The 24,747-nt window shown below is 43.0% G+C and overlaps 1 protein-coding gene and 1 long non-coding RNA gene across 2 annotated transcripts; one reads left to right on the top strand and one right to left on the bottom strand.

Moving 5' to 3' along the window:
* Nucleotides 1–12,843: 12,843 nt before the first annotated feature.
* LOC146080728 (uncharacterized) lies at nt 12,844–18,815 on the top strand. Its single transcript, XM_083188310.1, has 2 exons — nt 12,844–13,506; nt 17,055–18,815. The coding sequence occupies exon 2, from the start codon at nt 17,074–17,076 to the stop codon at nt 18,463–18,465; it is 1,392 nt and encodes a 463-aa protein (XP_083044436.1). The 5' UTR covers nt 12,844–13,506; nt 17,055–17,073; the 3' UTR covers nt 18,466–18,815.
* Nucleotides 18,816–21,705: 2,890 nt separating this feature from the next.
* LOC146080729 (uncharacterized) lies at nt 21,706–24,317 on the bottom strand. The gene is made up of 3 exons (XR_014474966.1): nt 24,249–24,317; nt 23,780–23,893; nt 21,706–21,776 (listed from the first exon to the last, which is right to left on the bottom strand). It is a non-coding gene; the product is annotated as an uncharacterized LOC146080729 (long non-coding RNA).
* Between the last annotated feature and the right edge of the window lie 430 nt (nt 24,318–24,747).

Genomic DNA, 24,747 nt, shown 5'->3' with positions numbered 1-24,747 from the left:
ATGTCAACGCGGTTTTCTCTAAGGCGGAATAAGCTGGGGCCGATTTTTCAACGTTATCTTGTTCACACAATGCCTACAAGTCTAAATCTGCATTTTCAGCCTTCTAGCTCTTTTCGTTAAGGAGATATTGCAAAGCATTTGGAAAAAATGTCAACGCGGTTTTCTCTAAGGCGGAATAAGCTGGGGCCGATTTTTCAACGTTATCTTGTTCACACAATGCCTACAAGTCTAAATCTGCATTTTCAGCCTTCTAGCTCTTTTCGTTAAGGAGATATTGCAAAGCATTTGGAAAAAATGTCAACGCGGTTTTCTCTAAGGCGGAATAAGCTGGGGCCGATTTTTTAACGTTATCTTGTTCACACAATGCCTACAAATCTAAATCTGCATTTTCAGCCTTCTAGCTCTTTTCGTTAAGGAGATATTGCAAAGCATTTGGAAAAAATGTCAACGCGGTTTTCTCTAAGGCGGAATAAGCTGGGGCCGATTTTTCAACGTTATCTTGTTCACACAATGCCTACAAGTCTAAATCTGCATTTTCAGCCTTCAGCTCTTTTCGTTAAGGAGATATTGCAAAGCATTTGGAAAAAATGTCAACGCGGTTTTCTCTAAGGCGGAATAAGCTGGGGCCGATTTTTCAACGTTATCTTGTTCACACAATGCCTACAAGTCTAAAATCTGCATTTTCAGCCTTCTAGCTCTTTTCGTTAAGGAGATATTGCAAAGCATTTGGAAAAAATGTCAACGCGGTTTTCTCTAAGGCGGAATAAGCTGGGGCCGATTTTTCAACGTTATCTTGTTCACACAATGCCTACAAGTCTAAATCTGCATTTTCAGCCTTCTAGCTCTTTTCGTTAAGGAGATATTGCAAAGCATTTGGAAAAAATGTCAACGCGGTTTTCTCTAAGGCGGAATAAGCTGGGGCCGATTTTTCAACGTTATCTTGTTCACACAATGCCTACAAGTCTAAATCTGCATTTTCAGCCTTCTAGCTCTTTTCGTTAAGGAGATATTGCAAAGCATTTGGAAAAATGTCAACGCGGTTTTCTCTAAGGCGGAATAAGCTGGGGCCGATTTTTCAACGTTATCTTGTTCACACAATGCCTACAAGTCTAAATCTGCATTTTCAGCCTTCTAGCTCTTTTCGTTAAGGAGATATTGCAAAGCATTTGGAAAAAATGTCAACGCGGTTTTCTCTAAGGCGGAATAAGCTGGGGCCGATTTTTCAACGTTATCTTGTTCACACAATGCCTACAAGTCTAAATCTGCATTTTCAGCCTTCTAGCTCTTTTCGTTAAGGAGATATTGCAAAGCATTTGGAAAAAATGTCAACGCGGTTTTCTCTAAGGCGGAATAAGCTGGGGCCGATTTTTCAACGTTATCTTGTTCACACAATGCCTACAAGTCTAAATCTGCATTTTCAGCCTTCTAGCTCTTTTCGTTAAGGAGATATTGCAAAGCATTTGGAAAAAATGTCAACGCGGTTTTCTCTAAGGCGGAATGAGCTGGGGCCGATTTTTCAACGCTATCTTGTTCACACAATGCCTACAAGTCTAAATCTGCATTTTCAGCCTTCCAGCTCTTTTCGTTAAGGAGATATTGCAAAGCATTTGGAAAAAATGTCAACGCGGTTTTCTCTAAGGCGGAATGAGCTGGGGCCGATTTTTCAACGCTATCTTGTTCACACAATGCCTACAAGTCTAAATCTGCATTTTCAGCCTTCCAGCTCTTTTCGTTAAGGAGATATTGCAAAGCATTTGGAAAAAATGTCAACGCGGTTTTCTCTAAGGCGGAATAAGCTGGGGCCGATTTTTCAACGTTATCTTGTTCACACAATGCCTACAAGTCTAAATCTGCATTTTCAGCCTTCTAGCTCTTTTCGTTAAGGAGATATTGCAAAGCATTTGGAAAAAATGTCAACGCGGTTTTCTCTAAGGCGGAATAAGCTGGGGCCGATTTTTCAACGTTATCTTGTTCACACAATGCCTACAAGTCTAAATCTGCATTTTCAGCCTTCTAGCTCTTTTCGTTAAGGAGATATTGCAAGGCATTTGGAAAAAATGTCAACGCGGTTTTCTCTAAGGCGGATAAGCTGGGGCCGATTTTTCAACGTTATCTTGTTCACACAATGCCTACAAGTCTAAATCTGCATTTTCAGCCTTCCAGTTCTTTTCGTTAAGGAGATATTGCAAAGCATTTGGAAAAAATGTCAACGCGGTTTTCTCTAAGGCGGAATGAGCTGGGGCCGATTTGTCAACGTTATCTTGTTCACACAATGCCTACAAGTCTAAATCTGCATTTTCAGCCTTCCAGCTCTTTTCGTTAAGGAGATATTGCAAGGCATTTGGAAAAAATGTCAACGCGGTTTTCTCTAAGGCGGAATAAGCTGGGGCCGATTTTTCAACGTTATCTTGTTCACACAATGCCTACAAGTCTAAATCTGCATTTTCAGCCTTCTAGCTCTTTTCGTTAAGGAGATATTGCAAAGCATTTGGAAAAAATGTCAACGCGGTTTTCTCTAAGGCGGAATAAGCTGGGGCCGATTTTTCAACGTTATCTTGTTCAGACAATGCCTACAAGTCTAAATCTGCATTTTCAGCCTTCTAGCTCTTTTCGTTAAGGAGATATTGCAAAGCATTTGGAAAAAATGTCAACGCGGTTTTCTCTAAGGCGGAATAAGCTGGGGCCGATTTTTCAACGTTATCTTGTTCACACAATGCCTACAAGTCTAAATCTGCATTTTCAGCCTTCTAGCTCTTTTCGTTAAGGAGATATTGCAAAGCATTTGGAAAAAATGTCAACGCGGTTTTCTCTAAGGCGGAATGAGCTGGGGCCGATTTTTCAACGCTATCTTGTTCACACAATGCCTACAAGTCTAAATCTGCATTTTCAGCCTTCCAGCTCTTTTCGTTAAGGAGATATTGCAAAGCATTTGGAAAAAATGTCAACGCGGTTTTCTCTAAGGCGGAATGAGCTGGGGCCGATTTTTCAACGCTATCTTGTTCACACAATGCCTACAAGTCTAAATCTGCATTTTCAGCTTCCAGCTCTTTTCGTTAAGGAGATATTGCAAAGCATTTGGAAAAAATGTCAACGCGGTTTTCTCTAAGGCGGAATAAGCTGGGGCCGATTTTTCAACGTTATCTTGTTCACACAATGCCTACAAGTCTAAATCTGCATTTTCAGCCTTCTAGCTCTTTTCGTTAAGGAGATATTGCAAAGCATTTGGAAAAAATGTCAACGCGGTTTTCTCTAAGGCGGAATAAGCTGGGGCCGATTTTTCAACGTTATCTTGTTCACACAATGCCTACAAGTCTAAATCTGCATTTTCAGCCTTCTAGCTCTTTTCGTTAAGGAGATATTGCAAAGCATTTGGAAAAAATGTCAACGCGGTTTTCTCTAAGGCGGAATAAGCTGGGGCCGATTTTTCAACGTTATCTTGTTCACACAATGCCTACAAGTCTAAATCTGCATTTTCAGCCTTCTAGCTCTTTTTCGTTAAGGAGATATTGCAAAGCATTTGGAAAAAATGTCAACGCGGTTTTCTCTAAGGCGGAATAAGCTGGGGCCGATTTTTCAACGTTATCTTGTTCACACAATGCCTACAAGTCTAAATCTGCATTTTCAGCCTTCTAGCTCTTTTCGTTAAGGAGATATTGCAAAGCATTTGGAAAAAATGTCAACGCGGTTTTCTCTAAGGCGGAATAAGCTGGGGCCGATTTTTCAACGTTATCTTGTTCACACAATGCCTACAAGTCTAAATCTGCATTTTCAGCCTTCTAGCTCTTTTCGTTAAGGAGATATTGCAAAGCATTTGGAAAAAATGTCAACGCGGTTTTCTCTAAGGCGGAATAAGCTGGGGCCGATTTTTCAACGTTATCTTGTTCACACAATGCCTACAAGTCTAAATCTGCATTTTCAGCCTTCTAGCTCTTTTCGTTAAGGAGATATTGCAAAGCATTTGGAAAAAATGTCAACGCGGTTTTCTCTAAGGCGGAATAAGCTGGGGCCGATTTTTCAACGTTATCTTGTTCACACAATGCCTACAAGTCTAAATCTGCATTTTCAGCCTTCTAGCTCTTTTCGTTAAGGAGATATTGCAAAGCATTTGGAAAAAATGTCAACGCGGTTTTCTCTAAGGCGGAATAAGCTGGGGCCGATTTTTCAACGTTATCTTGTTCACACAATGCCTACAAGTCTAAATCTGCATTTTCAGCCTTCTAGCTCTTTTCGTTAAGGAGATATTTAAGCATTTGGAAAAAATGTCAACGCGGTTTTCTCTAAGGCGGAATAAGCTGGGGGCCGATTTTTCAACGTTATCTTGTTCACACAATGCCTACAAGTCTAAATCTGCATTTTCAGCCTTCTAGCTCTTTTCGTTAAGGAGATATTGCAAAGCATTTGGAAAAAATGTCAACGCGGTTTTCTCTAAGGCGGAATGAGCTGGGGCCGATTTTTCAACGTTATCTTGTTCACACAATGCCTACAAGTCTAAATCTGCATTTTCAGCCTTCTAGCTCTTTTCGTAAGGAGATATTGCAAGGCATTTGGAAAAAATGTCAACGCGGTTTTCTCTAAGGCGGAATGAGCTGGGGGCCGATTTTTCAACGTTATCTTGTTCACACAATGCCTACAAGTCTAAATCTGCATTTTCAGCCTTCTAGCTCTTTTCGTTAAGGAGATATTGCAAAGCATTTGGAAAAAATGTCAACGCGGTTTTCTCTAAGGCGGAATGAGCTGGGGCCGATTTTCAACGTTATCTTGTTCACACAATGCCTACAAGTCTAAATCTGCATTTTCAGCCTTCTAGCTCTTTTCGTTAAGGAGATATTGCAAAGCATTTGGAAAAAATGTCAACGCGGTTTTCTCTAAGGCGGAATAAGCTGGGGCCGATTTTTCAACGTTATCTTGTTCACACAATGCCTACAAGTCTAAATCTGCATTTTCAGCCTTCTAGCTCTTTTCGTTAAGGAGATATTGCAAAGCATTTGGAAAAAATGTCAACGCGGTTTTCTCTAAGGCGGAATAAGCTGGGGCCGATTTTTCAACGTTATCTTGTTCACACAATGCCTACAAGTCTAAATCTGCATTTTCAGCCTTCTAGCTCTTTTCGTTAAGGAGATATTGCAAAGCATTTGGAAAAAATGTCAACGCGGTTTTCTCTAAGGCGGAATAAGCTGGGGCCGATTTTTCAACGTTATCTTGTTCACACAATGCCTACAAGTCTAAATCTGCATTTTCAGCCTTCTAGCTCTTTTCGTTAAGGAGATATTGCAAAGCATTTGGAAAAAATGTCAACGCGGTTTTCTCTAAGGCGGAATAAGCTGGGGCCGATTTTTCAACGTTATCTTGTTCACACAATGCCTACAAGTCTAAATCTGCATTTTCAGCCTTCCAGCTCTTTTCGTTAAGGAGATATTGCAAAGCATTTGGAAAAAATGTCAACGCGGTTTTCTCTAAGGCGGAATAAGCTGGGGCCGATTTTTCAACGTTATCTTGTTCACACAATGCCTACAAGTCTAAATCTGCATTTTCAGCCTTCTAGCTCTTTTCGTTAAGGAGATATTGCAAAGCATTTGGAAAAAATGTCAACGCGGTTTTCTCTAAGGCGGAATAAGCTGGGGCCGATTTTTCAACGTTATCTTGTTCACACAATGCCTACAAGTCTAAATCTGCATTTTCAGCCTTCTAGCTCTTTTCGTTAAGGAGATATTGCAAAGCATTTGGAAAAAATGTCAACGCGGTTTTCTCTAAGGCGGAATAAGCTGGGGCCGATTTTTCAACGTTATCTTGTTCACACAATGCCTACAAGTCTAAATCTGCATTTTCAGCCTCTAGCTCTTTTCGTTAAGGAGATATTGCAAAGCATTTGGAAAAAATGTCAACGCGGTTTTCTCTAAGGCGGAATAAGCTGGGCCGATTTTTCAACGTTATCTTGTTCACACAATGCCTACAAGTCTAAATCTGCATTTTCAGCCTTCTAGCTCTTTTCGTTAAGGAGATATTGCAAAGCATTTGGAAAAAATGTCAACGCGGTTTTCTCTAAGGCGGAATAAGCTGGGGCCGATTTTTCAACGTTATCTTGTTCACACAATGCCTACAAGTCTAAATCTGCATTTTCAGCCTTCTAGCTCTTTTCGTTAAGGAGATATTGCAAAGCATTTGGAAAAAATGTCAACGCGGTTTTCTCTAAGGCGGAATAAGCTGGGGCCGATTTTTCAACGTTATCTTGTTCACACAATGCCTACAAGTCTAATTCTGCATTTTCAGCCTTCTAGCTCTTTTCGTTAAGGAGATATTGCAAAGCATTTGGAAAAAATGTCAACGCGGTTTTCTCTAAGGCGGAATAAGCTGGGGCCGATTTTTCAACGTTATCTTGTTCACACAATGCCTACAAGTCTAAATCTGCATTTTCAGCCTTCTAGCTCTTTTCGTTAAGGAGATATTGCAAAGCATTTGGAAAAATGTCAACGCGGTTTTCTCTAAGGCGGAATGAGCTGGGGCCGATTTTTCAACGTTATCTTGTTCACACAATGCCTACAAGTCTAAATCTGCATTTTCAGCCTTCTAGCTCTTTTCGTTAAGGAGATATTGCAAGGCATTTGGAAAAAATGTCAACGCGGTTTTCTCTAAGGCGGAATGAGCTGGGGCCGATTTTTCAACGTTATCTTGTTCACACAATGCCTACAAGTCTAAATCTGCATTTTCAGCCTTCTAGCTCTTTTCGTTAAGGAGATATTGCAAAGCATTTGGAAAAAATGTCAACGCGGTTTTCTCTAAGGCGGAATAAGCTGGGGCCGATTTTTCAACGTTATCTTGTTCACACAATGCCTACAAGTCTAAATCTGCATTTTCAGCCTTCTAGCTCTTTTCGTTAAGGAGATATTGCAAAGCATTTGGAAAAAATGTCAACGCGGTTTTCTCTAAGGCGGAATAAGCTGGGGCCGATTTTTCAACGTTATCTTGTTCACACAATGCCTACAAGTCTAAATCTGCATTTTCAGCCTTCTAGCTCTTTTCGTTAAGGAGATATTGCAAAGCATTTGGAAAAAATGTCAACGCGGTTTTCTCTAAGGCGGAATAAGCTGGGGCCGATTTTTCAACGTTATCTTGTTCACACAATGCCTACAAGTCTAAATCTGCATTTTCAGCCTTCTAGCTCTTTTCGTTAAGGAGATATTGCAAAGCATTTGGAACAAATGTCAACGCGGTTTTCTCTAAGGCGGAATAAGCTGGGGCCGATTTTTCAACGTTATCTTGTTCACACAATGCCTACAAGTCTAAATCTGCATTTTCAGCCTTCTAGCTCTTTTCGTTAAGGAGATATTGCAAAGCATTTGGAAAAAATGTCAACGCGGTTTTCTCTAAGGCGGAATAAGCTGGGGCCGATTTTTCAACGTTATCTTGTTCACACAATGCCTACAAGTCTAAATCTGCATTTTCAGCCTTCTAGCTCTTTTCGTTAAGGAGATATTGCAAAGCATTTGGAAAAAATGTCAACGCGGTTTTCTCTAAGGCGGAATGAGCTGGGGCCGATTTTTCAACGCTATCTTGTTCACACAATGCCTACAAGTCTAAATCTGCATTTTCAGCCTTCTAGCTCTTTTCGTTAAGGAGATATTGCAAGGCATTTGGAAAAAATTTCAACGCGGTTTTCTCTAAGGCGGAATAAGCTGGGGCCGATTTTTCAACGTTATCTTGTTCACACAATGCCTACAAGTCTAAATCTGCATTTTCAGCCTTCTAGCTCTTTTCGTTAAGGAGATATTGCAAAGCATTTGGAAAAAATGTCAACGCGGTTTTCTCTAAGGCGGAATAAGCTGGGGCCGATTTTTCAACGTTATCTTGTTCACACAATGCCTACAAGTCTAAATCTGCATTTTCAGCCTTCTAGCTCTTTTCGTTAAGGAGATATTGCAAAGCATTTGGAAAAAATGTCAACGCGGTTTTCTCTAAGGCGGAATAAGCTGGGGCCGATTTTTCAACGTTATCTTGTTCACATAATGCCTACAAGTCTAAATCTGCATTTTCAGCCTTCTAGCTCTTTTCGTTAAGGAGATATTGCAAAGCATTTGGAAAAAATGTCAACGCGGTTTTCTCTAAGGCGGAATAAGCTGGGCCGATTTTTCAACGTTATCTTGTTCACACAATGCCTACAAGTCTAAATCTGCATTTTCAGCCTTCTAGCTCTTTTCGTTAAGGAGATATTGCAAAGCATTTGGAAAAAATGTCAACGCGGTTTTCTCTAAGGCGGAATGAGCTGGGGCCGATTTTTCAACGTTATCTTGTTCACACAATGCCTACAAGTCTAAATCTGCATTTTCAGCCTTCTAGCTCTTTTCCGTTAAGGAGATATTGCAAGGCATTTGGAAAAAATGTCAACGCGGTTTTTCTCTAAGGCGGAATGAGCTGGGGCCGATTTTTCAACGTTATCTTGTTCACACAATGCCTACAAGTCTAAATCTGCATTTTCAGCCTTCTAGCTCTTTTCGTTAAGGAGATATTGCAAAGCATTTGGAAAAAATGTCAACGCGGTTTTCTCTAAGGCGGAATGAGCTGGGGCCGATTTTTCAACGTTATCTTGTTCACACAATGCCTACAAGTCTAAATCTGCATTTTCAGCCTTCTAGCTCTTTTCGTTAAGGAGATATTGCAAAGCATTTGGAAAAAATGTCAACGCGGTTTTCTCTAAGGCGGAATAAGCTGGGGCCGATTTTTCAACGTTATCTTGTTCACACAATGCCTACAAGTCTAAATCTGCATTTTCAGCCTTCTAGCTCTTTTCGTTAAGGAGATATTGCAAAGCATTTGGAAAAATGTCAACGCGGTTTTCTCTAAGGCGGAATAAGCTGGGGCCGATTTTTCAACGTTATCTTGTTCACACAATGCCTACAAGTCTAAATCTGCATTTTCAGCCTTCTAGCTCTTTTCGTTAAGGAGATATTGCAAAGCATTTGGAAAAAATGTCAACGCGGTTTTCTCTAAGGCGGAATAAGCTGGGGCCGATTTTTCAACGTTATCTTGTTCACACAATGCCTACAAGTCTAAATCTGCATTTTCAGCCTTCTAGCTCTTTTCGTTAAGGAGATATTGCAAAGCATTTGGAAAAAATGTCAACGCGGTTTTCTCTAAGGCGGAATAAGCTGGGGCCGATTTTTCAACGTTATCTTGTTCACACAATGCCTACAAGTCTAAATCTGCATTTTCAGCCTTCTAGCTCTTTTCGTTAAGGAGATATTGCAAAGCATTTGGAACAAATGTCAACGCGGTTTTCTCTAAGGCGGAATAAGCTGGGGCCGATTTTTCAACGTTATCTTGTTCACACAATGCCTACAAGTCTAAATCTGCATTTTCAGCCTTCTAGCTCTTTTCGTTAAGGAGATATTGCAAAGCATTTGGAAAAAATGTCAACGCGGTTTTCTCTAAGGCGGAATAAGCTGGGGCCGATTTTTCAACGTTATCTTGTTCACACAATGCCTACAAGTCTAAATCTGCATTTTCAGCCTTCTAGCTCTTTTCGTTAAGGAGATATTGCAAAGCATTTGGAAAAAATGTCAACGCGGTTTTCTCTAAGGCGGAATGAGCTGGGGCCGATTTTTCAACGCTATCTTGTTCACACAATGCCTACAAGTCTAAATCTGCATTTTCAGCCTTCTAGCTCTTTTCGTTAAGGAGATATTGCAAGGCATTTGGAAAAAATTTCAACGCGGTTTTCTCTAAGGCGGAATAAGCTGGGGCCGATTTTTCAACGTTATCTTGTTCACACAATGCCTACAAGTCTAAATCTGCATTTTCAGCCTTCTAGCTCTTTTCGTTAAGGAGATATTGCAAAGCATTTGGAAAAAATGTCAACGCGGTTTTCTCTAAGGCGGAATAAGCTGGGGCCGATTTTTCAACGTTATCTTGTTCACACAATGCCTACAAGTCTAAATCTGCATTTTCAGCCTTCTAGCTCTTTTCGTTAAGGAGATATTGCAAAGCATTTGGAAAAAATGTCAACGCGGTTTTCTCTAAGGCGGAATAAGCTGGGGCCGATTTTTCAACGTTATCTTGTTCACATAATGCCTACAAGTCTAAATCTGCATTTTCAGCCTTCTAGCTCTTTTCGTTAAGGAGATATTGCAAAGCATTTGGAAAAAATGTCAACGCGGTTTTCTCTAAGGCGGAATAAGCTGGGGCCGATTTTTCAACGTTATCTTGTTCACACAATGCCTACAAGTCTAAATCTGCATTTTCAGCCTTCTAGCTCTTTTCGTTAAGGAGATATTGCAAAGCATTTGGAAAAAATGTCAACGCGGTTTTCTCTAAGGCGGAATGAGCTGGGGCCGATTTTTCAACGTTATCTTGTTCACACAATGCCTACAAGTCTAAATCTGCATTTTCAGCCTTCTAGCTCTTTTCGTTAAGGAGATATTGCAAGGCATTTGGAAAAAATGTCAACGCGGTTTTCTCTAAGGCGGAATGAGCTGGGGCCGATTTTTCAACGTTATCTTGTTCACACAATGCCTACAAGTCTAAATCTGCATTTTCAGCCTTCTAGCTCTTTTCGTTAAGGAGATATTGCAAAGCATTTGGAAAAAATGTCAACGCGGTTTTCTCTAAGGCGGAATGAGCTGGGGCCGATTTTTCAACGTTATCTTGTTCACACAATGCCTACAAGTCTAAATCTGCATTTTCAGCCTTCTAGCTCTTTTCGTTAAGGAGATATTGCAAAGCATTTGGAAAAAATGTCAACGCGGTTTTCTCTAAGGCGGAATAAGCTGGGGCCGATTTTTCAACGTTATCTTGTTCACACAATGCCTACAAGTCTAAATCTGCATTTTCAGCCTTCTAGCTCTTTTCGTTAAGGAGATATTGCAAAGCATTTGGAAAAAATGTCAACGCGGTTTTCTCTAAGGCGGAATAAGCTGGGGCCGATTTTTCAACGTTATCTTGTTCACACAATGCCTACAAGTCTAAATCTGCATTTTCAGCCTTCTAGCTCTTTTCGTTAAGGAGATATTGCAAAGCATTTGGAAAAAATGTCAACGCGGTTTTCTCTAAGGCGGAATAAGCTGGGGCCGATTTTTCAACGTTATCTTGTTCACACAATGCCTACAAGTCTAAATCTGCATTTTCAGCCTTCTAGCTCTTTTCGTTAAGAAGATATTGCAAAGCATTTGGAAAAAATGTCAACGCGGTTTTCTCTAAGGCGGAATAAGCTGGGGCCGATTTTTCAACGTTATCTTGTTCACACAATGCCTACAAGTCTAAATCTGCATTTTCAGCCTTCCAGCTCTTTTCGTTAAGGAGATATTGCAAAGCATTTGGAAAAAATGTCAACGCGGTTTTCTCTAAGGCGGAATAAGCTGGGGCCGATTTTTCAACGTTATCTTGTTCACACAATGCCTACAAGTCTAAATCTGCATTTTCAGCCTTCTAGCTCTTTTCGTTAAGGAGATATTGCAAAGCATTTGGAAAAAATGTCAACGCGGTTTTCTCTAAGGCGGAATAAGCTGGGGCCGATTTTTCAACGTTATCTTGTTCACACAATGCCTACAAGTCTAAATCTGCATTTTCAGCCTTCTAGCTCTTTTCGTTAAGGAGATATTGCAAAGCATTTGGAAAAAATGTCAACGCGGTTTTCTCTAAGGCGGAATACAGTTATGGCCTGGTACATCGTGGCTGCGTTGCGCATACAGTGCGCCATGCAAATCGCGCCTGGATCGCGCCTGCTCCTTGCGCTATAGTCCCGTTATAGATCGCGTTATAACGTAACGTAATCTTGTAAATGTAACCTGCACTTACACTCATTGACCACCAGATGTCACTTTTCCCAAACAGTACAGCGCATGCGTAAAAATCTCTTCTACAAAACAGTGGCCGCCACGACTTTTCACTACGGATTTTGTCCTTACTTTACGGACAGATTGTTTTGTATTTATTCGCAGAAGCAGCTACGTACGGTCATTTATGTAATTGGTACAGAAGCCATGCTAACCTTTGCTATTGCTGGATGACTACTTAAAACATTATTTGAGGACCTACAGTATCATACTTTACACTACGGATTTTGTCCTTACTTTACGGACAGAGTTCTTTTCTTTTATTCGCAGCCGCAGTGACGTACTGGATGGTCATGAACTGTATTTGATTGGTGCAGAAGCCATGCTAACCATCTGCCAGGAGTAAAATCACAGGCAATAGTGGCCTAGCGGGTAGAGGCACGGCTTCACTATTTCAGTATCAGTAGTTCGATCCTCAGTTGATTACATTATATTTTTATTTTTTAAACGTTTTTTTTCGCAAAATAGATTTAGCTTTTCAGGTAAAACTCCTTGCCTTGAGGACCGTGTTTCGGGATTAAATTCGCTAACCATTGCTAACCAGCCACTTTTCACTACGGATTTTGTCCTTACTTTACGGACAGATTGTTTTGTATTTATTCGCAGAAGCAGCTACGTACGGTCATTTATGTAATTGGTACAGAAGCCATGCTAACCTTTGCTATTGCTGGATGACTACTTTAAACATTATTTGAGGACCTACAGTATCATACTTTACACTACGGATTTTGTCCTTACTTTACGGACAGATTGTTAGTACAGTATTTATTCGCAGAAGCAGCTACGTACGGTCATTTATGTAATTGGTACAGAAGCCATGCTAACCTTTGCTATTGCTGGATGACTACTTAAAACATTATTTGAGGACCTACAGTATCATACTTTACACTACGGATTTTGTCCTTACTTTACGGACAGAGTTCTTTTCTTTTATTCGCAGCCGCAGTGACGTACTGGATGGTCATGAACTGTATTTGATTGGTGCAGAAGCCATGCTAACCATCTGCCAGCAGTAAAATCACAGGCAATAGTGGCCTAGCGGGTAGAGGCACGGCTTCACTATCTCAGTATCAGTAGTTCGATCCTCAGTTGGTTACATTATATTTTTATTTTTTAAACGTTCTTTTTTTTTTTTTTAAACTAATACAGTTACAGTAGTTGGTGCTTATCAAAATCTTTCGGACTTTTCCACAAACAAAAACGATAGTTAATACCCATACTGTACATACTGTACTGCGCTACAGAGAACGTTTTTTTTCAGCAACAATAGATTTCTCCAAACTCAGACACAGACCGACACCTCAGACAATAAGATGTTGATTGCAGTCATACAGTATGTTAATTTCAGTCTGCCTTTTTGTTTCGCTGGTAATTGTACATAATTCAAATGCACCTATCAGCTTCATGAAGGATTTCCTTTGTCTCTGCCAGCATAAATTCAGCTACAGTACATTAAAATTGTCAAACAATCCAGTTTGTTTTTCTGCATCTAAACCGTGTAGAATTGCTACGGATCGTCTCTTCATCTCTTGCCTGTATACAAGCACGAGATTCTACCTGTACACCTGGACTATTCATTCTGCTGAATCCAAAGTCAAGTTGTTGCTGCTTTCGTGTTTCTACCGTTTTACCATCATACTGCCTTCCTTCCGCAAGAACACTACTGTATCTTCTCGCTGGAGCAGTAAGTACACTATACAGTAGTACAGTCATTTGTACATTTCACTGATTGCTGCATTACAGTATACAGTAAGCAGCACTACAAAACGGTCCCTGCGCGGAAGCGCTCGGTTCCCACCCTTCCCTGAATGAAGCTGTTTCCCTTCTTTCCCTACTGTTCAAATGCACCCGGTGCAGAATACTGTATACTGTACAAGTGCCATTTAGAATATTGTACAATGTGTTAAAATTGCCTGGTGTGTATGGGCCGCAAATCCCCGACTAGCGATGACAGTACTCTATTAGGGTGGGCTACTGTAGGCTGCTACTGTAAATACTAGTTCTCTTCGTAATACCATTGGTGTAATACCGTAAAACACGTATTTTTTCCTCAAACGAGGGGACCGGTGTTTTTCTCATGTTTACAGACTGTTTCGCAGAGTCAGTCAGTAATAGGAGCACATGTGATACAGTATCGTGATTTTCAGCCATGTTGGGAATCGAGATGGCTGCACAGTGCAGTAGAGATAGCGCCATGTGGAATATTGTACAATGTGTTAAAATTGCCTAGTGTGTATGGGACGCAGATCCCCCGCTACATTTGCGAGGGCAGGATCAACTTTCCCTCCCCCTTACTGCACTTCTGCTTCAGGTACTGTACCATACAGTAAGTACCATAATGAACAGTGCATGATTCTCTTGAGGACCATACAGTACACACTAAACGTTTTTCATCTGAAAATTGCCTGGTGTGTATGGTCCAGAGTTCCCCGACTAGCGATGAGAATACTTTATTAGGCTACTGCAGGCTGCCGCTATGGGTATTGTCCGTATAATGTGTAATAAATCCTGGATTGGGGTATTGTCAGTAATATTGTTGTAATACCGTAAATAACGGATCATTTGGCATTTTTTCCCGCATACTGTACTTGTAATTGAAGTAGTCACAGCAATAGGATCACGTGGTATCGTGATTTTCCGCCATTTTAGGGATCAACATGGATGCCACATACAGTACAGTGCAGTGCAGTAGAGATACTGTAGCGCCATTTAGAATATTGTACGTGTTAAAATTGCCTGGTGTGTATAGGCCGCAGATCCCCGACTAGCGATGACAATACTCTATTAGGGTGGGCTACTACTGGCAGGCTGCTACTATGGGTATTCTCGTATAATCTGTGCAACTGTAAATACTGTTGGTGTAATACTGTAAATACTGTATACTGTAGTAACGTATTTTTTCGCAGTTTGGGGATTTTTGCGCATATTAATAGACTACTGTATTTCGCAGACTCAGTCATACTGTTTGTGTAAAAAATCCCCTAGCTGTGTACAAAATCCCCTAGCTGTGGGTGTTCGTATTGTAATACTGTACAGTAATTACTGTACAGTAATACTAGATTACAGGTATCCGGAGAACCAGAATACTGTACCAGTTTATTTTTTTATTTTTTTTATTACATTTTTTATTAATTCATTGCATTATTATTATACAGCAGGAACAGCATGTGGTGTCATTGCATTATTATTATTACAGTATACAGAGGGAGCAGCCTGTGGTGTCATGGCATTACTTTTATATTATACAGGGGGAGCAGCCTGTGGTGTCATGGCATTATTATTATACAGAGGGAGCAGCCTGTGGTGTCATGGCATAATGCCATGACACCACAGTCTGCTCCCCCTGTACAATAATAATTATGACACCACAGGTGGCTCCCCCTGTATAATATACAGTAAAATGAATGCCATGACACCACTGGCTGCTCCCTCTGTATAATAATAATAATGCAATGACACCACATGCTGTTCCTGCTGTACTGTATAATAATAATGCAATGACACCACAGGCTACTCCCGCTGTATAATATACAGTAACAATAGTAATACCATGACACAAATTATTATACAGGGGGAGCAGCCTGTGGTGTCATTGCATTATTATTATACAGAGGGAGCAGCCTGTGGTGTCATGGCATTACTTTTATATTATACAGGGGTAGCAGCCTGTGGTGTCATGGCATTATTATTATGCAGAGGGAGCAGCCTGTGGTGTCATGGCATAATGCCATGACACCACAGGCTGCTCCCCCTGTACAATAATAATGACACCACAGGGTGCTCCACCTGTATAATATAAAAGTAATGCCATGATCACAGGCTGCTCCCCCTGTATAATAATTTGTGTCATGGCATTACTATTATTAATAGTAATGCCATGACACAAATTATTATACAGGGGGAGCAGCCTGTGGTGTCATTGCATTATTACAGATACTGTATGTCGTTTTAGATCATGTTAACTTACTACTATCCTGTGTTTTATCCTCGACCAGGCTCCTCCTGTCCTGCTGCGGCTCCACACATTTCTGTTCCCCTCTCTGCGGCCTCCTGAAGCGTCCCCCACGAGTTGCTCTGCGGGCGGCCCCAGCCTTCCTCCAGTCTCTGAGTGCAGACGCGTGGGTGGGAGGCGTCAACGTCATGACGTCCACACCGCACCCAGCGTCTGCCGACTGCCACTGGGGATAAGAGGGAACAGGCTGCCGGCCGGAGCCCTCCTCCACGTAGCCGTGGAGGCCGGCGGCCATGTTGCTGTGGCCTCAGACATCATTTAAAAAACCACAGTAACATGGCCGCCGGCAGTGAAAAAACAAACAAACGGCAATGCGGCCTCAGAAACGGGCGCGGCCCGCAGCACACCTGCCAGAGCGGCCTGGGGGGCAGATGGCATCCTGCCCCCCGGCCCAGCCCGCCCCTGCCTCCACCCCTCCTAGTCTGTCTGTCTAAGCCCCATCTGTTAACGTACTGTACTTTTGTTTATCGCTTCATCCCTTTTATTGAAAAAAAAAGCTCATGTCTATGCAGTACGGTCACATAATTTTCGGTACTTGTGACTTACAGTATCTGGGCAGCCAATGTTGAAATTGTATGCCAGTACCCTAAGCATGCGATTTGATGCGATTTCCCTTGAAATTCCTTTGAAGAGAAAATTGCTGTTGCATTGTATGCTATTGTATTGCATGCGATGCGATTTGATGCGATTTTAATACTGTACTGTATGTACAGATGTACCCAGATGCCTGTTTCATACAGTATGTGAAATGGCCCCCCAGACCCCATTTTTAATTGTATTCCCACCCTGATGGCTAAATGCCCCCATTGTTAACGCCACCCCACTATCAACGCCAACCCGAAGCGTGGCGAGCGGCGGCGTTACGCGTCCTCCGACCTTTTCATACCCCCACAATCCACGTCGGCGTGGAGTTGATTTTATATAGTGTGGCGAGCGCAAGTGGGGTGGCGTTAACAATGGGGGCATTTAGCCATCAGGGTGGGAATACAATAAAAAATGGGGTCAATTGTATGATTGTATGCAATGCAATTTGACGCGATTTTAGGTGCGATGAAGAAAATCAGGCGCCCAAATAAGTCACAAGTACTGTACCTACTGTAATTTTCACTACTGTAATACCATAATACAATACTGTATGCTACTGTATTGTACTGTAACTAATGTACTGTACTGTACAGTATGTACTGTATTAACTTGAATCTTATTGTTGTGTATTGTAGAGTGCACTGCCTACTGAAGATGGTGAAAACAAAAAAATTCTATTCTGGAGAACCTACACTTGCATGTCCCAAGAGAATGGCTGCATTAGTGCCAAACATTAAAAATAATATCGTTAAGAAGAAAGCAGGAAAAGAAAATATTCCTGTTGTCAAACTACGGAAAAATGCCAAGGCCAAGAACAAGTCTTTGTTCGCGACTATAGGAGAATCTCACGATGACTGTCTGGTGCAAGACATTAACACTGATGCACAGCAAGACATTAACACAGTGACAGATGTGTCAGTTCCCGTAGATAATGACTTGCACCCTTTGGAGCTTCACATTACACCTCTGGAACAAAAATCTCAATCACCGTCCCGTAGGAAACTTAACTTTCTGGATCACAACCCACCACAATGTAGCTGCACAGGGCTGGTGAGAGACATTTTGGGCAAGATGACCCACCTGGAAACCCAAAACAATGGACTGTCTGTACATGTGGATGAACTGAAAGCGGAAATTCATGTACTGACAGGACAAATTAAAGTGCTGTCAGGAGGTCTGATTGACATGCTTGCTCAAGCCAAACAATGGCAAGCTGCTACAGGGCCACCCATTACACCCACAACATCTAATCCAGTACAATCACAATTTGACTGCCCTGATGCATTTGAAACAGAGGATTTTGACTTGGAAATGACCCAACCAACCACATCTTTCCACTTTTCGGATTTGGAGATGACACCAGCTTCATCCAACCGATTGGCCAGCCCTAGCATGGACACAGAAACTGTTTTACCAAATGAATTGGTGAACATGGACACAACACCAGTGTCATCTCACTGGTTGCCTGCCACACATAATGCTTCAGATACACAACAACGTCAGACCAACTTAACAAGTACCCCACTGACATCTCACTGGTTGGCTGACAGACACAATGCACCATCCCAAGCCTCTAACAACATGGACACTGCAATGGTTGCATCATCCCAATTGTCCCCTGGAAATATGATCGTCGCAACCTTACCTCAACATCAAAGAACATCACCTCTACATGAAAGAACACCTAGAATCATACCCAAAGAATTGTGCGCTGTGGGGATTTCCTTGCCTGACATGCCGCTCAAAGTCATCACAGCTGAGGGTGTCAACACTCTCTTTAAAGCAGCGAAGATGGAAATGCACCGTTATGCACAACAGATTTTCCAAGAGCATGTTTCTTTTGACCTGTATAAGAATTGGTGCAATCGGGTCAATTATGATGGGCAACGTAATAAATTTGCAATCCCAGAAAATCTGCGCCTCGATATAGTGACACGGCTCATGGGGAAATTTGAGCTTACAAAGGCTGATTGTACAAAGATAAAGGACACTATAAATGGATTGCTACGGATGCCCAGAGTTACACGCTGGACGTGCTTACTGTAGCACAGCAACTGGAGACGTCTCTTCAAACTGGCATCTACTGTACTCACAGAACAAAGGACTGGCAATGAAATGGAAAAAAAGTACGTTTATGATCTTACTGTACTGTATTTCTCTCCCTCTCTCCCATCCCCTTCCAACATACAGTACTGTATCTCTCTCTCCCCCCCCCCCTGACATCCTTGTGACCATTCAGTACTAACGCTATTCTCTTTTCTTCTCTCCCCATGCCACTCTACAATGAGCAAAATCAAGCGAGTTTGGGACCGAGAACAAAGGACTGGCAATGAAATGGAAAAAAAGTACGTTTATGATCTTACTGTACATTACTGTATCTCTCTCCCTCTCTCCCATCCCCTTCCCCTGCCAACATTTCCCCCCCCCCCCCCCCGAAACCCTTGTGACCATTCAGTACTAATGCTACTGTATTCTTTTTTCTTCAACCCTTATCCACCACATGCCACTCTACAATGAGCAAAATCAAGCGAGTTTGGGACCGAGAACAAAGGACTGGCAATGAAATGGAAAAAAAGTACGTTTATGATCTTACTGTACATTACTGTATCTCTCTCCCTCTCTCCCATCCCCTTCCCCTGCCAACATGTTTCCCCCCCCCCCCCCGAAACCCTTGTGACCATTCAGTACTAATGCTATTCTTTTTTCTTCAACTCTTATCCACCACATGCCACTCTACAATGAGCAAAATCAAGCGAGTTTGGGACTGAGAACAAAGGACTGGCAATGAAATGGAAAAAAAGTACGTTTATGATCTTACTGTACATTACTGTATCTCTCTCCCTCTCTCCCATCCCCTTCCCCTGCCAACATGTGTCTCCCCCCCCCCCCCCCCCGAAACCCTTGTGACCATTCAGTACTAACGTTATTCTTTATTCTTCTCTCCCATTATCCACCACATGCCACTCTACCATGAGCAAAATCAAGCGTGTTTGGGACCGAGAACAAAGGACTGGCAATGAAATGGAAAAAAAGTACGTTTATGATCTTACTGTACATTATCTCTCTCCCTCTCTCCCATCCCCTTCCCCTGCCAACATGTCCCCCCCCCCCCCGAAACCCTTGTGACCATTCAGTACTAATGCTATTCTTTATTCTTCTCCCCTTATCCACCACATGCCACTCTACAATGAGCAAAATCAAGCGAGTTTGGGACCGAGAACAAAGGACTGGCAATGAAATGGAAAAAAAGTACGTTTATGATCTTACTGTACATTACTGTATCTCTCTCCCTCTCTCCCATCCCCTTCCCCTGCCAACATGTGTCTCCCCCCCCCCCCCCGAAACCCTTGTGACCATTCAGTACTAACGTTATTCTTTATTCTTCTCTCCCATTATCCACCATGACACTCTACCATGAGCAAAATCAAGCGTGTTTGGGACCGAGAACAAAGGACTGGCAATGAAATGGAAAAAAAGTACGTTTATGATCTTACTGTACTGTACATTATCTCTCTCCCTCTCTCCCATCCCCTTCCCCTGCCAACATGTCCCCCCCCCCCCCCCGAAACCCTTGTGACCATTCAGTACTAACGCTATTCTTTTTTCTTCTCCCCTTATCCACCACATGCCACTCTACAATGAGCAAAATCAAGCGTGTTTTGGATAGAGAACAAAGGACAGCCACGCCTTGCAAAAAGCTTTGTTGTGACCAACAGTACTTTAAATTATTGTACCTAAAATACTGTATGACTTTGTCCTGTTTAAATTAATGTGCTGTGTTTTTTTTATTTTATTTTTTATTATACTGTATTTGAAGTCCCCACACATGATTCAAATTGTACAGTATGGTACTGTGTAAAGAAGTTTTGGAAAGATGTACTGTACTGACACCTGCCCAGTAGACTGTACTGTAATAATTACAAACTGCAAACCATCTTTAATGAAACGTACTGACAGTAATGATTGTTATAAATTTTTTATTAAAAAAAAAAAAAAAATTATATTAATTCTAATAATAAATTGAAAATCCGATTTATTATCATCTGCAGCATTTGCACCACTCTTCTTAATTCTTCTGTGAAAATAAACAAACAAACAATGTACAGTTTTAGAACAGAAATACTGTACATGTTGAATACTGTACTTTACAGTACAGTAAGCATTACTATTACTACAGTATACTGTACTGTACTGTACTTTACCTCTATCCATGGGTGGATTTGGATGAGGGGTGGAGGCTGCCTCGTCCTCTTGTACCCTTGGCACTGTGGAAAAATGAGAAAATATGCTTTAAAAATAAAGTTTTTATTACTGTAGTATTATTATTATTACTTGTAATACACTAGTTACTGTATGGTTATTGCTGTAAAGTACAGTAAGTGTGCGATATGACGTGCAGCATATGGCAGCAGCTCAAAAGGGAAGGAGGCTGCTGCCAGGGCAATAAGATGTAATCCCTGGCATCGAGCAATAAATCCCTGGCATCAAGCATGTAACATCTAGCAATGAGAATGCACTGTAGGTACAGTAATACCACTTTCACATCGCAGACCCGTTTTAAAAACCGGTATTTTAAACCGGTAATTAAAACGGGTCAGAGCCTTAATAGTGGCCAGATTACCGTTTTAAATGCAGGTTTCAGTGTCATTCACATTGCAGTTGAAACGTTTCATTCTGAACACGTTTCAAGGCAGTGTGTGACCATTGCCTGTCATTATTGCCTGTCGGCAGCAGCGCGGAGGGGAGGAAGAGTGTCACAGTCTGAGTGCTGTTGCTGCTGCTGTCTATCCACTCGTCCCTTCTTATTTACATCAACTTGCTGCCGCCGCCCCCACCGTGCACTGTAATAGCATCACTGCCGCCGCTGCCTGTCAGGCTGGGCGGCTGGGGAAGAGCGACCTAGAGCCGGGCTGCTGCCTGTAATCCCCACCCTGCATGGATGCGCCGCCGCACGGTTAGCCCCTGTACCAATGCACAGCGTCCGTGCGGCCATGTAAGCGGCTCCTGTGCGGTACTCGCCGTGTGACAGTGCCTGACAGTCACGCAGCGGCCGCTGCCTTCGTCCCCGCAGCGCTGCCCTTGTGTTCATCCCTGGTACATAGCCGCATTCCCCGCCGCACGCTTCCCGATGCCGAGGAGATGCAGAGCCGGAAGATGGTAGAGATGAAGCCGGAGGGCACCGTGCTGGGGAGCTACCAGCGTGGGCCAATGACACGCCAACAAAAGACACAATTACAGTAGGAGAGAAAGAAAAAAAAAAAACACAAACTCAATAAAGAAATGACAGGACTTACTCTCAGACGGAGCGGCTGAGGCGGTGGGGGCTGTTATGGTGCCCTGGTCTGCAATCGGAGTCACTGTGGGAAAATGTCAAAAATGAGAACAAGTGCTGTTTACTGTTAATAAACTTACCGTACTCTTAGTACTGTAAATAGGGCGGGGGTGGCTTTACAAAAATGACGTGCAGCACAGGGCCGGCGCCACCACTAGGCAGCCTTAGGCATTTGCCTAGGGCGCCGGCCACTGGAGGGCGGCACTTGGGAGCCCCTCATGGAGCAAGTTCACCGGTAGTGCCACAGCGGCAGCGGCGCCCGCACCACCCCCCCATGGAGCACGGTGAGGACAGTGGCGCTCGCACCGTCCGCAAACCCCCGTGGAGCCTGGTGAGTTAACAAAGCCCGCATCCCCACACCCCGCCCCTCATGGAGGGACTCGGCAGCAGCGGCCGCATTCGCTCCCTTTCCCCTTCCCTTTGTAAACTCTCCCCCTTGTGTAACTTGTGTAGCGTGTGTGTGGGGGGAGGTGGAGCGACCCGCCGCAACTCTCCTCCTCTCCCCCCGCCTGTCATGAGCGACTCAGCGGCCGCATCTCACCCCCCCCCCCCGCCCCGGAGCAGGTGAGCGGCGGGGGGGGGGGGGGGTGTATGCGGGCGCTCCCCCCCTCCCCCTGCCTGGGGCGCTGCCGTACCTGGCACCGGCCCTGGTGCAGCATATGGCAGCAGCTCAAAAGGGAAGGAGGCTGCTGTGGCTCTGGCATGTGGGAATGCAGTTTAAAAAGGAAGAAGGCTGCGGCTCCGGCAGGTATCTGATACGAAGAGTGCTTAATGCTTTCCGAAAGTGTGTGCAGTGTGCCCCCAAGCAATGAGCATGAAACTTCCACTGTCAATTAGCATTTAACCACCCCCTTCTCAGGTAGCATGGAACCCCTGGTAAAATGCATGTTACCCCTGGAAATGAGCAGTTCACCCCACCCCCATGGCAATTAGCATTTCACACCCTCTGGCAACGAGCATGAGACACCTGGAATGGAGCATGTAGACCAGGGCAATAAGATGTACTGTAATCCCTGGCATCGAGCAATAAATCCCTGGCATCAAGCATGTAACATCTAGCAATGAGAATGCACTGTAGGTAAGCCGCAGTTAATACTGTACAGTACAGTATGTAATGGGCATTACGGTGTGTGGCATAATGTGTGTCAAATAATGTGTAATGGGCAATACAGTATGTGGCCTAATGTGTAATGGCCATTATAGTGTATAGCATTCTGTGTAATGGCCATTACTGTGTGTACCATTATGTGTGATGGGCAGCATGGTGTGTGGCATAATGTGTAATGGGCATCACGGTGTGAGGCTTAATGTTGAATGGGCATCACGGTCTGAGGCATAATGTGTAATGTCTGTGTGACATGTAATAGGCATTACGAAGTGTGAGGTGTACCATGTAATGGGCATCACAGTGAGGGCATCACAGTTTGCAGTGCAATGGGCATTACGGTGTGTGGCATAACGTGTAATGGGCATTATGGCATGTGGTATACAGTACTACAGTATGTATTGGCTGTGTGACATGTAATCGGCATTACGGTGTAAATTTTTGACGTGCACCATTGGAACGCACATTTTCTATTATCCCTGTTTTACAAACATTGGTCAAGCCCTGGCATAATGTGTCATGGGCAGTATGGTGTGTAGCATTACTGTATGTAAAATGGTCATTACTGTGTGTAGCATTACAGTATGAGTGTTGGCCATTATGGTGTGTGGCATTATGTGTAATTGGCATTACTGTACTGTATGTTGGGTGGCATTATGTGGAATGGGCATTACTGTGTGTGGCATTATGTGGAATGGACATTACTGTGCATGGCATTACAGTACAGTATGTGGAATTGGCATTACTGTGTGTGTAATTACAGTATCTCTAATGGGCATTAAAGTGTGTGGCATTTTGTGTAATAATAGGCGGTGATGGACATGTCCAGTGATTGACATGCCCCTTGAATGGTGCACCCCCTAATAAAATGGGCTACGCACACCTACTATACTGTACAGTATGCGCAGCAATGCTTACAGTACCTTCTTCATGGCGGATGGAAGCACAGGGACTGTTATATTGGAAGGGGTAAAGAGGACGAGGAGGGGTGTCCAGCCACATCAAGGGCAGGGTGCCCTGGTCTGCAATCGGAGTCACTGTGGGAAAATGTCAAAAATGAGAACAAGGATGGATTGTATGGTCGACCGAAAGATTGTCGACAGTCATAAGGTCGACATACTGCAAGGTCGACAGGTGTCTAGGACGACATGGGATAAGATCGACAGGTCATCAGGTCGACACAAGCATTAGGTCGACATGGTCTAGGTCGGCAGTCAAAAAGTTCACCATTGAGTTTTTCATTATTGTTGACTGAATGTCGACACAGTCAACATGGACAATAGAAAAGTGCATTGCGTCCCCTCAGCCTCGGCCAAAGGCACGCCAAGAAAATACACAAGTTGGAAAGGAAGAAAAAATACACAAACTCAATAAAGAAATGACAGGACTTACTTTCAGACGGAGCGGCTGAGGCTGTAACGGCCCGCAAGGTCAGGGTGTCCTCCTCGCCTTCAAGCGGTGGCACTGTGTGAAGATGAGAAAAATGAGAAAGTGTGCTGTTTAAATAAAGTTACTGTACTCATTACTGGGTTTACAAAAAGGCGTGGACTGGATTTTATAAAGTGCTGCGGCCGCTATACAGTAGTGTACTTTATAAAATCAACTCCGCTCCAAAGTGGATAGGACCGCTGCGCTTGGTATGGTCGACCGAAAGATTGTCGACAGTCATAAGGTCGACATACTGCAAGGTCGACAGGTGTCTAGGACGACATGGGATAAGATCGACAGGTCATCAGGTCGACACAAGCATTAGGTCGACATGGTCTAGGTCGGCAGTCAAAAAGTTCACCATTGAGTTTTTCATTATTGTTGACTGAATGTCGACACAGTCAACATGGACAATAGAAAAGTGCATTGCGTCCCCTCAGCCTCGGCCAAAGGCACGCCAAGA

This window comes from Crinia signifera, chromosome 5 (genome assembly GCF_055691185.1).
Source record: "Crinia signifera chromosome 5, ASM5569118v1, whole genome shotgun sequence".
In the NCBI taxonomy this organism is placed as follows: Eukaryota; Metazoa; Chordata; class Amphibia; order Anura; family Myobatrachidae; genus Crinia; species Crinia signifera.
This window is presented reverse-complemented; position numbering and strand designations above follow the sequence as displayed.

What these genes read in the sequence shown, in the direction of transcription:
- LOC146080728 (XM_083188310.1), top strand. Translation starts at nt 17,074, where the DNA reads ATGGTGAAAACAAAAAAATTCTATTCTGGAGAACCTACACTTGCATGT.